Source organism: Heterocephalus glaber, unplaced genomic scaffold (assembly GCF_053883595.1).
Source record: "Heterocephalus glaber isolate CG9 unplaced genomic scaffold, H.glaber_assembly_v1.0 deba00000901, whole genome shotgun sequence".
NCBI lineage: Eukaryota > Metazoa > Chordata > Mammalia > Rodentia > Bathyergidae > Heterocephalus > Heterocephalus glaber.
The window spans coordinates 11,446,827-11,462,764 of NW_028258171.1; the positions used below are offsets into that span (position 1 = coordinate 11,446,827).

At 40.1% G+C, this 15,938-nt stretch overlaps 1 protein-coding gene across 7 annotated transcripts in view; it reads left to right on the top strand.

The window, feature by feature from the left end:
• Positions 1-15,617, top strand: part of Klhdc1 (kelch domain containing 1) — a 94,159-nt gene extending 78,542 nt beyond the window's left edge. For 6 of the 7 annotated variants that reach the window (XM_087208069.1, XM_021262622.2, XM_087208068.1 and 3 more), the window contains 3 exons: positions 4,412-4,496; positions 6,518-6,570; positions 13,706-15,617. In XM_087208069.1, coding sequence (XP_087064195.1) covers positions 4,412-4,496; positions 6,518-6,570; positions 13,706-13,892 — 325 coding nt within the window. In that variant the 3' untranslated portion in view covers positions 13,893-15,617. The remainder of the gene's footprint in view (positions 1-4,411; positions 4,497-6,517; positions 6,571-13,705) is intronic. The other variant, XM_004835593.4, reaches the window with a different exon arrangement.
• Positions 15,618-15,938: the final 321 nt, after the last annotated feature.

The following is a 15,938-nucleotide window of genomic DNA, read 5'->3' on the forward strand; positions in this document are numbered from 1 at the left end:
GACAAGAAAATAACACAAAAGTATGATAATTCTTAATTTTTCACATTCCATTGAATAGTATAATAAAAGTATCTTCATACGAAATTCAGATTCAGCATATAATAATCATGATAGTAACATTCTTTTTCATGCCATAGATTTTCGATATTTTTACTACAGATTAAATACTAGTGTGAAGTCAATTTAATGATCTATATTTTTTATTTAATAAATGATGAATAACTTAGAAAAAAGCTCTGAAAGTATATTTACTTTGGTGTGTCTGTATCTGTTAATATGTACTATATATTTAAAGTCTATCATAATTACATATGTGATTCTTATATTTTCATGTATAAAAATTCATCAGCATATATTATTCTGGCTCTTGAAACATATTTGCTTAATTTAAGAGTCTACTATTAAGATGTGAGAGGCCAGAGTTCTAGTCCTTGGTCAGCTACCACTTAGCTTTTTTACTTTAAAGTCACTTAAAGAAACTGAGCATCAATTTCCTTGGCTGTGAAACGAGGGATTTGGACTAGACTGTCTTTCTTCCAGTTTTTTGATGTTGTGAATGTGTTACAGACCAAAATGGTAATAAAAATGTTTAATTTTAAATTGCTCTTATTTTTATGTTTCAACTCTTAATGAATGACTAGAGCGACGCAATTATTATCAATATGCTAGTTAGAACTAGAGCTGTGTAAAGAGATTTCTTGTGATTCAGCTGATGTGTCATGTAAATGCTATGCTTTATTAGAATGTTTAGGTGCTAAGTTTAGAGCAGCTGTGAGAGGACAGAAACTATCAGTCTGTAGAAAAAACAGCAGGTTGCAAGCTAGATGTCACCAAACTCAAGGCAGGAAAGTCTTTCCAGTGCTCTTCGATGATGAAATCCAGGCCAGAGTTTTCCTAAGGCAGATAAAACAGAGACAGAGCTATCATCAGGTATCAGGTGAGGAGGAGAACAGGTGGGATACAGTTGAGTGTAAGGAGAATGTATATATTTGTGTGTGTGTATATATATATCTTTTTTTTTTTTTTGGTACTGGGGATCGAACTTGGGTCCTTGTGCTTGCAAGGCAGGCACCAGAACCACTGAGCTAAATCCCCGGCTATTTGTGTATATATTTTTTTTTAACAAAAGTGACAATTTACCTAACGTTTGGGTTCATTTGGTGCAAAAATTTCCAAGTTACAATTTGAAATGTAAGCTGCCCAATTCTCTGCTTAGAAATCAAAGGTGGGGTTTCTCAACTTTGGCACTGTTGACATTTTGAACCAGATAACTCTTGTTAGGGGTGTCCTAGCCACACCCTTGACCTTTACCCACCAGATGTGATTAGTACTGTTTTCCCTCTTCTCACATGTGACAACCGAAAATATTTACTGATATTGCCACATGCCCCTTTGGAGGACCGATCTCTCCTGGTTGAGAAACAGTTCTGCAGTGTGGTTCTGCCTTCTCCAGGCCTCATCTCAGTTAAACTCTGTGTGTTGCAAACCACCTATAAAGCCATTATCTGACCACCTTTATAGCAGCCGTGAGCAAGGACCCTTTCTGTGTGTCCGTGAGAGGTGTCTGGTCAAGCATCAGCACAGAGAGATGCAAGTTCTGCTGGATGCCATGAGGACTGCCAGGGCTATCCATGGCCCTCTCTCCTGAAAATTAATCTGTCCCTGCCCATATGTGGGGACATTCATTCCAGTCAGTCTCCTTGATGGGTTCTTGCTAAAATTGGATGTACAGCACTGTTTTACTTTCTAACACACGATTTGGAGAACTGGGCAGAGTTTCCCAAGCAACATATCTAGTGACTCAGCTCCGTCCTGGGTCACAAGCACCTTTGTCACTGAATATGTGCATGGTTGTTTGAGAAAAGTACTTAGTTTAACAAATTATGTGTACTTCCACTGTTTGAATTTATGGAATTTAAGTAAAAGAGATTAATGTACTAAAACTCGGTTGTGCAGTAATATAATAAATAATAATCTATAATTGTTTGGGGCATCTGCTGCTTCAGCAATTTGGCCTATTAAGAAAAGTAATTGTTGTGCTCGCTTCGGCAGCACAAACACTAAAAAAAGAAAAGTAATTGCAAGCCAGGTGTAGTGGCATTATCTGGAAGGCTTAGGCAGGGGGATTGCAAGTTTGAGACCAACCTGGGCAATTTAGCATCCTAGTGAAACCCTGTCTCAAAATAAAAAATAAATAAGGGCTAGGGATGTAGCTTAGTCAAAGGCCTTGGGTTCAATCCCCAGTACCAGAAAGAAAAAAAGAAAGGAAGAAAAATATTTACACAAAAAAAATAAATAACTTTGAGTAAAGTCAGTAACTTTGTAAAAATTCTTAATTTATAAAATTGGGGCATTTATACATACCTGTTTCAGAGAGTTAGAGCCTCTGGAAATATTGAACTTTATAAAACTATAAAATTATATTTGGTAAATGTGAAATCAGAATGCATATGAGATTTCAGACCATTGCCAAAAATATTAGTTGCTCTATTCCTTTATGATATAATTTGTATATTTAATCACTGAATAAATTATATTTGTATTTTGTGTTCGATTTCGCAAATCAAAAGATTTTGAGCATCTGCTGGGTACAGAATACCATATTGGGCATATTTAAATAAAATCAGAATACCCAAGTTCCAGTGATGTGCTGGGATACGATTACAACCACTCTGGGGCAGGGGTAGAGGGTGTGTTTAGTGTTTGTTGATTTTTGAGGTGCAAATCCTCCCACCATGGCTGATTTCTCATTACCAGCCGGATGTCACTGAACCTGAGCCAGGTGGTGATAGCCACAGCCATCTTCACTTAGCCAGTGAGTTGGCCCCAGCACACCATTATGCCAATTTCTGACCTCATGGACTTCATAGGGTTTTTTTTAGAGAGCTAGAAGTCACACATTAGATAATTAAGCTAGTAGACAGAGCAGTTAGTCTTTCAGTGTAAGTCAGAAGAGTATAAAATGAGCTGAACATAGATTGCAGCCGAACCAGTTTGGATGGGTTATTTGGAACACTTAGTGGGGGTTGAGATTGTATTTAAGGCTTAGAAAGAATGACTTTTCTAAGCATAAGGAAAAAGTGAACAAAAGCCTAGAGGTATCTATAATCCCCCCCCACCTTTTTTTAGGTTAAGCAAGGAAGTAGAGTTGTCTGAAATCGAAGATTCATTTAGAGAGAGATAAGAATTAAGATTTGTGAGAAAAAGAAATAGCAGTTGATCACAAATATTAGGCTAGAAAAACCAGCTGCTGGTTCTAATCAGGAAATTTCCATAGTAACTATAGTTTACTACAATTTATGATGTATTTCAAAATAACTAGAAGAATCCAAAAGTTCCTAACACAGAAATGATAAATATTTGAGGAGATGAAAATGCTATTACCCTGATATGACCATTATACATTGTATACATGTATTAAATTATCACAGGTAGCTGAGGATTTAGCTCAGTAGTTCCGCTGCCTGCCTCGCAAGTGCAAATTTCCAAGTTTGATCCCCAGTACCAAGAAAAAGAAATTATCACAGGTACCCCATGAATATGTACAAACATTGTGTGTCAGGCCGGGGATTTAGCTCAGTGGTTCCACTCCCTGCCTCACAAGCGCAAGGTCCCAAGTTCAATCCCCGTTACCAAAAAAGAAAAAAACAAAAAAAAAACCCCAAAACATTGTGTGTCAATTAAAATTTTCAAATGACTAAAAGAGCAAAAAATATGAAAGTATTATTTATTAGCTGTATGTAGGTAGGGAAGATTAAAGACAAAATTCTAGGAACATATTATGGTATTGTGTACCCAGGGAGCCCGGTGGTCTGACAGCAGAAATGCAGAGAGTGCAGCAGTGGCTAAGCTGCAGGGTGAGTGCCCAGGAGCCAGAGGGAGGCCCAGGTGGAGAGCACGCACGTGATTAGACCTCCTGGGAGAGCTGGGGAAAGCTTGTGCACACAGGCGGGGTCACTTCCTTTGTAATTTACTGTATTTCACGGGTAATAAGTATGAGATGATGGGATTAGAAGTATTAGAAGTATTAGATGAAGGGGTCAGGTGATATAAGCTATTAGGAATCATCTCCTTAACTGAAATGAAATGATTCAGTGAACTCTAGTGGAATCTTTAAAATACAGCCCCTTTGCCGGACATGGTCGCGCAGTTTGTAATCCAGCACTCGGGAGGCTGAGGCAGGAGGATTGCCATGACTACTAGGCCAGCCTGAACTACATAGCAAGACCTTATCTCAAATAAATGGATAGACAGATAGATAATCCTTTGAGGATATGTCAGAGGTTCAGGTTCAATCATGTCTCTTTTGAAATAGATTAAATTTTAGAGTGTACAATTTACAATTGATTTATATGTAATACCAGTTTCTTCCTTGATAATATTTCACTTTGTTTATAATTTTCAATTGTAGATTATGGCACACAGCCTGTTTGGGAAAAGAAAATGAAATAATGGTATTTGGTGGGAGCAAAGATGACTTACTTTCCTTTGACACAGTAAGAAAATCTTTTATCTAAATATTTCCTCTGTGTAATTATGTTATTCAAACTAAACAGCTACTCAACAAAACTGTTGCTATTCTAACATTGCAAAATATGGAAGGGCATGAAATGTTCCGTTGTAGAATGATTAATCTTCATAATGAGTGGTTTTTGGGAAGCCTTTCAGAATTTTAAAATTTAAAAATAAAAATAGAAAAAACATGAATAAATAAAATTTTTTTTAAAATAGAGCTGGGTATGGTGGCATATGTCTGTAATCCCAGCACTCTGGGAGGCTGAAGCAAGAGAATTCCTTTTTTTCTTTCAATTTTGAATTTTTATTAGTACGTTTGCAGTACATAATGATTACAGTACATTCATTGTGGGGAGTTGGTACACACAACACATCTTGATTCTTTTTTATCCCCTTTCTCTCCCTTTCATCCCTCTGAGAATTCCAAGTTTGAACCCAGCCTGGGCAATTTAGCAACTTATTGATACCCTATCTCAAAATAAGAAAAAGTGGTGGGGATGTAGCTCAAGTGTGAAGGGCCTGGGTTCAATCCCTAGTACTGCAAGCAAGCAAGCAGAGAAAGGAAGGAAAGAAGGAAAGAAGGAAGGAAGGAAAAAGAAAAGAAAATGAAACAGGATTTCATTAGGCAGATTATTTAAAATGACCCTTTAAAGGATGACTCTTTCCTTTGAGCTTTGTCAAACTGTGTTTTTATAATTTTATTGGATTAAAACATTTTTATATCATATTTGATACATAAAAAGAATATAATATACGCACACACACTAAGCATAATAACCCACAAAATTTGCTAATTTAAGCCTGGTGTGGTGCCACACACCTGTAATCCCAACACTCAGGAGGCTGAGGCGGTAGTATTACTGTGAGTTGGAGGACTACACAGTGCATTCAAGGCCAGTCTGGACCACATAGGAAGACCCTGAGTCAAAAAATTGTTTTGCTAGGCCAGGGATTTAGCTCAGTGGTTCCAGTGCCTGCCTTGCAAATGCAAGGTCCCGAGTTTAATCCCTGGTACCAAAAAAAAAAAAATTGTTTTACTAATTTAAGAACTAAGATACTATCAGGCTGGGAATGTAGCTCAGTGATGCCTTGCCTGCCTGGCAAGTGCAAGGTCCTGAGTTCGATCCCCAGTACCGGGGAAAAAAAAATAACTAAGATACTATCAAAACTGTCTTAGTTACTTTTCTTGTTGTTGAGACAAAAGACCCAATACCGAAAGTTAAAGGATGAAATGTTTTTTGTAGCTCAGTTTGCAGATGTTTTAGTCCATAGTTGGCTGGCTCCATGGCAGTGGGGCATGGCAGAGGAGAAACAGTCCATGGCGGGCAAAAGGCAGGAAAGCAGCAAAGTAGCAAGCAGCAGTCAGTTAGTGAAGGCAACAGCCCTCTTTCTGTCCCTCATAGTCTATCCAGGCTATATACCCTCAGGGCGGGTAGCACTCACACTCAGGGTGGGCCTTCCCATTGTCCACACTCAGAATTATGCCAAACCAATCAGTAGACTAATTTAGTTAGCACATATCCTTAACCCCAGCATCACACACTCCAAATCCAGCCACCTCTGAAAAATCTTTACCTATGCCTGCATGAGGTTTTGGGGAGACATCTAGAGACAAATCATAACAAATATTGTTGAAGCTGCCTTTTTTTCCTTCTGAATCTCACCCATAACTTCTCCTTTCAGGAGAAAGTTATTTTGTTAACACACTTAAAGTATATATATTTTTTATTTTATGAATCTGTGCATATTGATTAGGTTAAAAATTTGGTCCCTGAAGTTTGGTATGTACGTGCCCAGAGTTTGTAGCTGGCAGGCACGTGTGTGTATGTGTGGGGTGTGTACACTTGTATGTGTCCTTTCATGTGTGTGTTACCAGCTGGAGAGAAATGTATTTGCTGCTTTACATAATTTCTTTTACATTTATAAAATAAAAACAGTTCAGTGTTTAATGTACTGTTATTTTCATCAAAATTCCTGATAAGGTTTTTTTTATGTTGATTAGGGTCACTGTAATGATTTACTGATCTTTCAAACACAGCCTTACTCACTACTCAGGTACGCAAATCTATTTTTCTTACATGTATACACTATGAGTATTGATAATTTATTTCTTCCTCATTTTGGGGAAGAGTTATAATCTTTCTCAGGTAGTTTATGACTTGAAGTCAAGAAAATGTTTACATCTTCCTAAGAATATACTTACTCATTTATAATGAATCATATACCAATGTGACTTTTTAAAATTAAAATATACAATACAGTCACATTTTTGTATTGTTTGTAAAATTGCTTTTAATATATATGGCAATATTAAACATACTCCATTTCCTTAATTTCTACTTTTTTTTCTTTATGTGGTGCTGGGGATCAAACTCAAGACCTTGCGCTTGTGAGGCAGGAGACAGAACCACTGAGCTAAACCTCCAGCCCCATTTCCTTAATTCTAAGCTGAACATTTTAATATTTTAAGCCTTAGAAATCAGATTGTATCTACTAATATGTTATTTACGTATTTTCTATAAATACAGCACATATAGGCATTGAGTATAAAGTAATCTTTTTAATTTCAAATCTGTGGGTGACTTAGTGTCCTGACTCGTGGGGCCGCGCTCACGTGGTTCTGTGTGAGGGGAGGGTGGTGGCAGAAGTCCCGTGACTGCATTTGTGCCTGTGGGAGAAAGAAGCGAGGGTCTGAGGGAAGCAGCCCTGAACAGGTGTGGGTATTTTGTGCAGAGCGAATAACGAATAACGGTAAAGGCCTAGGAGGCACGGGAGGAGCGGGAGAGAGAAGGAGCCGCGCTTCTAGGCTGAGGTGGGGCTCTGCAAACCGGCCTTCCCGAGGCCTCGCGCTGCTGCCTCCGTACGTGGTCTTCCGCACTTGTCTCCTGTTGGAACCTCTTAGGGAGCTTCAGAAAACTGATGTGTGCGTTCTGCCCCTGCGGTCCCTGGCCAGAACTTTGAAAACCACTGCTCTCATGATTTGCAGTAACTGCCCCGGAGTGGATTGGAGCTCTTCACGGGCCGGGATGAGGAGCTGTTTGAGTGTCCCCGTGAGGAGGCGCCTGCCATGAAGCGAGGCATTGTGGCCCAGGGAGGGGTGGTGTTTGTTTAAATGCTGATGGGAAGAAGCCAGAAGAAGCAAGTTGTTGGAAATAAAAGACAAGGGAGGGAAAACTGGCAGTGTTGAGAAGATTTTCGCAGTCGAATTAGTCCTTGACTGGGAGAATACTTTTAAAGCAGTGGAGAGAGACGGGAGTGTGGATGTGAAGACAGAAAAATGTATAGGTTTGGGACAGCACAGTGAGAAAGTTTTAGATCAGCGAGGCCATCTCATAAGAAACGGGACGCGCGGGCACTGCAGACTCAGCTGTGAGGCCCGAGGGCTGCGACAGGCACAGGGACAGGGTGAGGGACAGGGTGAGGGACGCGCTGAGGGCCAGTCTGGGCCGGAAGGTGATGGAGCGTCCGCAGCGGGGCGGCGGGGCAGGAGATTCACAGCCGGGACAGCCTGGGTGGGAAAATGAGGCGCAGCTGCACGTGTGGGGGCGGAAGGCAAAGGTGGCGGTGAGCACCCGAAGGAGGGTAAAAGCCTGCTGTCCAGGAGAGAGTTTAGGGGGTGAGTGAGGGCACAGGGTGCCTGGGGGCTGGGCGGGGAGGGGCGAAGGCCACGCCTGACTGAGGTCAGGGGAGTGGGGAGAGCTCTCCTCCGCGAGGCTGGCGCAGGGCGCTGCGCTGCGGGAGATTTGGGTAAGAGCTGGGACAGAAGGCAGAGGAGGCAGAGGCGTTGGAAAGCAGCGAGGGCCGGTTCGGGAGGGAGGGAGGAAGGATGAACATGTGGGGAAGGCCAGAGCACCTGAGCAGCTCGGCGGGAGGGGCTGGACCGGGAGCCCTCGGCCCGGCCTCCTCGTCCCGACCCGCGGTCCTGCTGAGAACGCGCTTCGTGCCGAGCGCGGAACAGGCGGTCGCGTCCCTGCGAAGCGCACTCGGCGCAGCCCGCGCAGTCATTTCGGACTGAAGTCAGCAGGCGTTGCCACTGGGAGAAAAACATGAACAGGAAATATCCTCCCTCCTTAACGTGTGTGGTGCGTGGACGTAAAGATGTGTATGTGTGTATTATTATCTAAAGAGACAGTTCTGTTCTGTATTCCGGCTTCAAAAAATGAGATCTATTTACTGAGAAATTCATACAATATGGGAAGCATATGGTTCCCACCATATGCTTCTGTGCCACCGAGTCTCCCTGCCAGGAGTCCCCAGCTTCTGTGACTGCCTGCAAGGAGTCTCTGTCCAGAGGAGCAAGCTCCTGGCAGCGGCAATAGCGAGACAGAGCGAATGCAACCTGAAAATTAAAGAAAAACACCCGTGACCCATCACCCACAGTGATAAGATTTGGGGTGTATTTTTCCAGACTTTAACTTCTTTAAAATCACGTTGATGATGATATGAAGTGATGAGAGTGGATTTAACCGCTCTGAGAGGCCCCTGGAAACTCGAGCAAGAGCAGCACACATGGGTTTGCGTGTACAGGCTCAAACTACACACTTTTATAACCTACTTTTTTTTTTTTTTTTGGTACCGGGGATCGAACTCGCTTGCGCAGTTCTCGTCCTTGCGCTTGCGCAGCAGGCAGCGAAATCACTGAGCTAAATCCCCGGCCCTTATAACCTACTTTTAAAACCTGTGTCAATAATCATTTGGTTCATGGCCCTGTGTATGTATTTTTAATGGCAATACAAGGTTCTGTCTCATGAAAGTGTAATTTACTAGACTAATGGTACATATTTAGGATACCTTCAGTTTGGGGCTGCTATAAAAATTAGGCACGAGGGGCCGGAGATTTAGCTCAGTGGTTCCACCACTTGCCTTGCAAGCGCAAGGACCCGAGTTCGATCTCCAGTACCCCCCCCCCAAATTAGGCACAAATTCTTGCATATTCTTTTTTATTCAGTGGGAAACAATTCACAAGGGCAGGGAGGGTCCCAATGTGCTCAGTTCCACACTTGCACTCACACTCGTGTGCAGGCCCTCTCAAGAGGTGCTCTGAGAATGATACAAAAAAATCAATGAAGCCAAGAGTTGGTTCTTCACAAGAATCAACAAAATTGACAAACCCTTAGCCAACCTTATCAGAAAAAGTCAGGAAAAGGCCCAAATCCATGCAATTAGGAATGAAAAGGGTGAAATTACAACAGACCCAGCAGAAATCCAGAGGATCATTAATACCTACTTCCAGAACCTATACCCCAATAAGATGGAAAACACAGAAAAAATGGACAGATTCCTAGATACATAGGAATTGCCAAAGTTGAACAAAGAAGACCTAAAAATTCTAAACAACCCAATATCAACCAATGAAATTGAAAACGTAATTAAAAACTAATCAACTAAGAAAAGCCCGGGCCCTGATGGCTTCACTGCTGAATTCTACAAGACATTTAGAGAGGAACTACTGCCACTAGTGTTTAAACTCTTCAATGAAATTGAAAAGGAAGCAATACTCCCAAATTCATTCCTGGAAGCAAGCATCACCTTGATCCCCAAAGCAGAGAAGGACTCAACCGAAAAGGAGAACTATAGGCCAATTTCACTAATGAACATAGATGCAAAAATCCTTAATAAGATATGGGCAAACAATGCAGAAGATCATCAAGAAGATCATACACCCTGATCAAGTGGGATTCATCCCAGGGATGCAGGGATGGTTCAACATATGCAAGTCAATGTAATACACTTTATCAATAGAGCCAAGGACAAAAACCGTATGATTATTTCCATAGACGCAGGAAAAGCATTTGACAAAATCCAACATGCATTTATGATAAAAACCCTACAAAAAATTGGAATAGATGGTCTCTACCTCAAACTGATAAAAGCCATGTATGAAAAACCGACAGCCAATATCATACTAAATGGTCAGAAACTGAAATCCTTCACACTAAAATCAGGAACAAGACAAGGATGTCCACTGTCACCACTCTTGTTCAATATAGTTTTGGCAACATTAGCCATTGCAGTTAGACAAGAGAAAGAAATAAAAGGAATAAAGATAGGAAATGAAGAAGTCAAATTGTCATTATTTGCAGATGACATGATACTCTATATAGAAGACCCCAAGAACTCCACCAAAAGTCTTTTAGACTTAATAACCAAATTCAGTAAAGTAGCTGGATACAAGGTCAGCACACAAAAATCAATAGCTTTCCTCTACACCAATGACAGACTCACTGAGAGGGAAATAGGGTAAATAATTCCTTTCACAATGGCATCCAAAAAACTGAAATACCTAGGAATCAACCTAACGAAAGAAATCAAAGACCTCTTCTCTGAAAACTATAGCACTCTGAAAAGAGAGATTGAAGATGATATCAGAAAATGGACAGACATCCCCTGCTCCTTGGTAAGAAGGATAAATATAGTGAAAATGGGCATACTTCCAAAACTGCTATATAGATTCAATGCAATTCCAATTGAGATCCCAGCAGCATACTTCATGGACCTTGAGAAAACAATCAAAAAATTCATTTGGAACAAGAAGAGACCCAGAATAGCAAAAGCAATTCTAGGTAACAGAGACATGGCCAGGGGTATCACAATCCCCAACTTGCAACTATACTACAAAGCTACTGTGATAAAAACAGCATGATACTGGCAAAAAAACAGACTTGAGGACCAGTGGAACAGATTAGAAGATGTGGAAACAATGCCAGACACACTCAGCCATCTCCAATAAAGGAGCCAAACACCCTCACTGAAGGAAAGATAGCCTCTTTAATAAATGGTGCTGGAAAAATTAGGTTTCAACTTGCCAAAGATTAAAACTAGACCTATAAAAAAAAACTAGAACTATATCTCTCTCCATGCACTAAACTAAATTTGAAGTGGATTAAAGATCTAAATATTAAAATAGAAATGCTAAACCAGCTGAAACAGAGGTTAGGTAGAACTCTTGAAGACATTGGTGTAGGAAAAGATTTTATGAACAAAACCTCAGTTGCCCATGAACTAGCACAAAGAATCAACAAATGGGATCTCTTCTTATTAAAAAGCTTCTGCACACCAAGAGAAACCACCAGCAGTGTGAAGAGACAACCCACAATGTAGGAAAAAATCTTCACCTGCTGTTCCTCAGACAAAGGTCTACTATCTCAAATCTATAAAGAACTTAAAAAGATCAGACCTCCCAAATTTTAAGACCCAATCCAAAAATGGGCATCTGAAATGAACAGACATTTCTCAGACAAAGAAGTAGAAATAGCAAATAAATACATGAAAAAAATGTTCAACATCACTGGTCATTCGAGAGATGCAAATGAAAACAACGCTGAGATTCCACCTTACACCAGAAAGAATGGCTGCTGTCATGAAATCAACCAATAACAAATGCTGGTGGGGCTGTGGGGAAAGGGGAACCCTGGTCCACTGCTGGTGGGAGTGTAGACTGGTGCAAGCACTGTGGAAATCAGTGTGGAGATACCTCAAAGAACTAGGACTGGAAGTCCCATTTGACCCAGCTATTCCCCTGGTGGGTATCATCCCCGAAGAATTAAAAGAATCATACCACAGTGATATATGTGCACCCATGTTCACAGCAGCACAATCTGTAATAGCTAAAACTTGGAAACAGCCCAAATGCCCATCAACTGGAGACTGGATAAAGAAAATGTGATTTTTCTTATCAAATGGAGTACTACTCAGCCATAAAAAATGAGAAATTAGAGACATTTATAGCTAAATGGATGCACATTGAGGCGATACTCTTAAGTGAAATAAATAGGACACATGTGTAAATACCAAATAGTTTCTCTAGTGTGAGGAACTGAAAGTGTAAATAAGGACTAAAAGGTATAATAGACAATGTGAAATAGGAAGAAAAGGGGCGAAGGGGAAGTAGGAGGCGTAGGGGAAAGGAAAGAAGGGAATGGAATTAATATGAGAAAATGAAAAAATGGAAACAGTCTTTGTAAATATGGAGGGATGGAGGGGTTGAAGGGAGGGCTGGGCAAGGGTGAAAAATAAGAACCAAGAGAGATTATGTAAAGGTGTAAATTTCCAATGATGAATGTCATTATATTATATACCTTAAATGTACCAATAAAATTAATTTAAAGTATGGAAGAGTGTAAACATCTATAGAGTATGAATAAATGGTTGTAAAGATGACAACTAAAACACAAGGAAATGGGGGTGTTGCTCAGTGGTAGGGTATTTGTCTAGCATTTGAGAAACCCAGGGTTGATGCCCAATACTGGTGGAAATGAGCTGTCTAGTAAAAGATTTACTTCTATTTTAAAATTAAAGTTTAGCAGGCTGGGGATTTAGCTCAGTGGTTTCGCTGCCTGCTGCGCAAGCGCAAGGACCCGAGTTCGATCCCCAGTACCAAAAAAAAAAAAAATCAAAGTTTAGCAGTTGGAATAGACTTTTTGGATAATTCTTAAGTTGTTTCTGGTTTTAAAGCACAAACCCATCTTAGAGTAGCATCAGATAAAAAGGGAGTGGTATTTGGAAATTACTACCCTAAAGTGAGATTAAAGGGGGAAGATGAACACCAGGCCGCTGAAGAGTGGAAACCAAGTGGTCTTTTGGCTATTCCCATGTTGCGGCTCCGCCTGTCCAAGACTGCTCTGCCCTCCAGCGTAAGCCCCATGTGCAGCCCCAGCACAGGCACTGGCAGAGGATCAGGGTGGACTGGTTACCTAGTGTAAAGATGGATGTCAGATACTTCATCCTGAGGTGACAGAAAATAAATTCCTGGAGAAGGGGAAATAGGCATTGGGTTGCTCGGGAGGATGTGTGGAAGAGGATCTGGGATAGACTGATCTGCTTTCAAATTAAGGCTGCATCTTTTCAATAAAAGACTATTATGCATGGTAAGCGGTACTTTGTTTCCATTGGACTTCACTCTGATACACTCTGTGCAGTAAAAATACATGATTATTGTAGCTCTAAGAAAACTCTTCTCACGTTCCAGACAACACAAAGGAAGTACATTGTTGTGTAAACTTTGTATAATTATTTTTATTTTTAAGAATACTTAGGGAGGGCTGGGGGTTTAGTTCAGTGGTAGAGTGCTTGCCAGAAGTAAGGAGGCCCTGATTTCCATCCTCAGCACTGGAAGGGAGGGGATTCTATAAATATTTTGTATTATAACTTTGGATTCAAAAACTAATAATTCTATTATTTTTTTTTACAGGTCATGCCTTGACTGCATTGGTAAAAATGCTATCATTTTGAAAAATCAGATATCTCTATTACCTCCTAAACTTCTACAGCAAGTACTCAAAAAAATAACATTTTGGACTGCCGCTAACCACAGAGAAGAACAAAGAATTCAGAAAGAAGAAACAGACAATAAGTATCAGTGGATCAGTAGCAACTGAATTGTAACATACCCCATCTACATACATTGACCCATTTTAATGTAATTATACATTTCTCTGCCTCACCCCAGTTGCAAGCTTCATTTAAGGATAAAATTTGATACAAAAATACTCTGTGAAAGTCAATATAGGGCATGGGGTATATGGAAATAGGATGTGAATATAGATTCATTTATATTTACATTCACAAGCCAAGTTCCTTGTAAACTACAGAGCAAATATCTTTTCTGAAAGTAAGCACTCTTATAACAGATCTTAATGTGTATGATTTACTGGAAGATTATATAAATTTGAGAAGAAATTACACTAAGGACTTTAGAATTATATACATATTTCAACTTTCAGGAAAGCATACATTTTCTCATATTACTTTAAAATTACCTAAACATCTCCTTAAATAGTTCAGTTATTAAGTAACTTCTCCTTAAATGGGGCCGAGGAATTAGCTCAGTGGCACCTTGCCTGCCTCACAAGCGCAAGGTCCTGAGTTTGATCCCCAGTACCCCCCCTAAAAAAGTAACTTCTTAAATAACTAGTAAATCTGGCCAAAAATTATACAGTAAGCAAGCACCAGCATGGTATTAAACATTGAACAGGACCTGCCCTTTTAGCACTTAGCGAGTATTCTAGGGCATCACCATAACTTTTCTTTGAACAGAGGAATACATGTCTTCAGTTTTGTCTCTTTTACCATTGTTATTTGTTAGTCCAGCTTTTCATATAAAGACCATATTTTAAGGTATATAAAGTGGAGGTCAATTTATACAAAAGATTCAGGATACCGAGACTTGGTATATTTATTAACTTTTGAGGTACTTAAACATTTTAATGGGCCAGGGGTGGTGGTCGTGGCGCATGCCTGTAATACTAGCACTTGGGGAGGCTGAGGCAGGAGGATCACCATGAGTTTGAGGCCAGCCTGGGCTACATAGTGAGTTCAAGGCCAGCCTGAATTGCATAGCGAGACTTTGTCTCAAAAAACAAAATTTTTGTCCTTAGAAGAATGCTGCTAATGTCATTTTTAAAATAAATTTTATTTTATCCCATTCGTACCCTCAAGCGCCCTCCCCTCCCTATGTACAAAAGCTTTTCAGTTTTTTCTATTTTTACTTTTTTTCTTGTCCCTTTCTCCCTCCATCCTCCCTTACTCTCCTTAGTAATGTCATTTTTATAAACAATGAAATGGGTGGTGATCTAGTATTTTGACCCTATTGAAACCCCTCACTTTGGCCTGTATTGCTCTAGAGTTGATACTGAAGACACCAATATGTTCCAAATCTAACATCTTCACTTTATCTCTAATATCACCATCTATCTAGAAACACTGTATATTCCTCCAAATGGTACTTTTGCCATAACTGAGACATTTTCCTTTGTATTATGCTAGTCATGCCCTTCCATTGACTTACTGGTTATGATTGATTACTAAAAATCTCAGTATATAAAATTATTCTTCAAGCTATCACCATGCAAGTTATATCTGAAATTTAACAAGTTAGAAAAATGCACTTCTGTATTGAAATATATAATTTATAGTGAAAAGTGTAGTCTGGTATTTCATTGGAGAGATTTTATACATATGTACTATATTTTGAATGTGTAAAGGTTCTATTTATGACCTGGAATATTTTGTGCTTACGTTTTAGTTATTGTACGAAGTACAGAGCGTTACCGTTTCAGTCTTGTCAGTGTGAACCAACCGGCATTAGATTGTGCAAAACGTCAGTGTGAGTTGTGATTTTTTTTGTTTACATAACAGACTTAGAAACCGAATTTCACAAGTCATGTAGATTTTAGGACTGATCTAACTACTGTGAGCTGGAGCATTTTATATTTAAGGTGAGTGTACAGAACCTTCGCGGAAGGCGTCGGGTCAGGGAGCCGACTTGGGCCGCTGCCTCCCTCGGGACAGGACTTCCACTGCTGATGGGTTTTTCTGGAACATTCTAAGTTGAATTGGCGCCCTCAAAACACACTCAAGGGCCGGGGATTTAGTTTAGTGGCGCCGTGCCTGCCTTGCAGGCCCAAGGTCCTGAGTTCGATCTC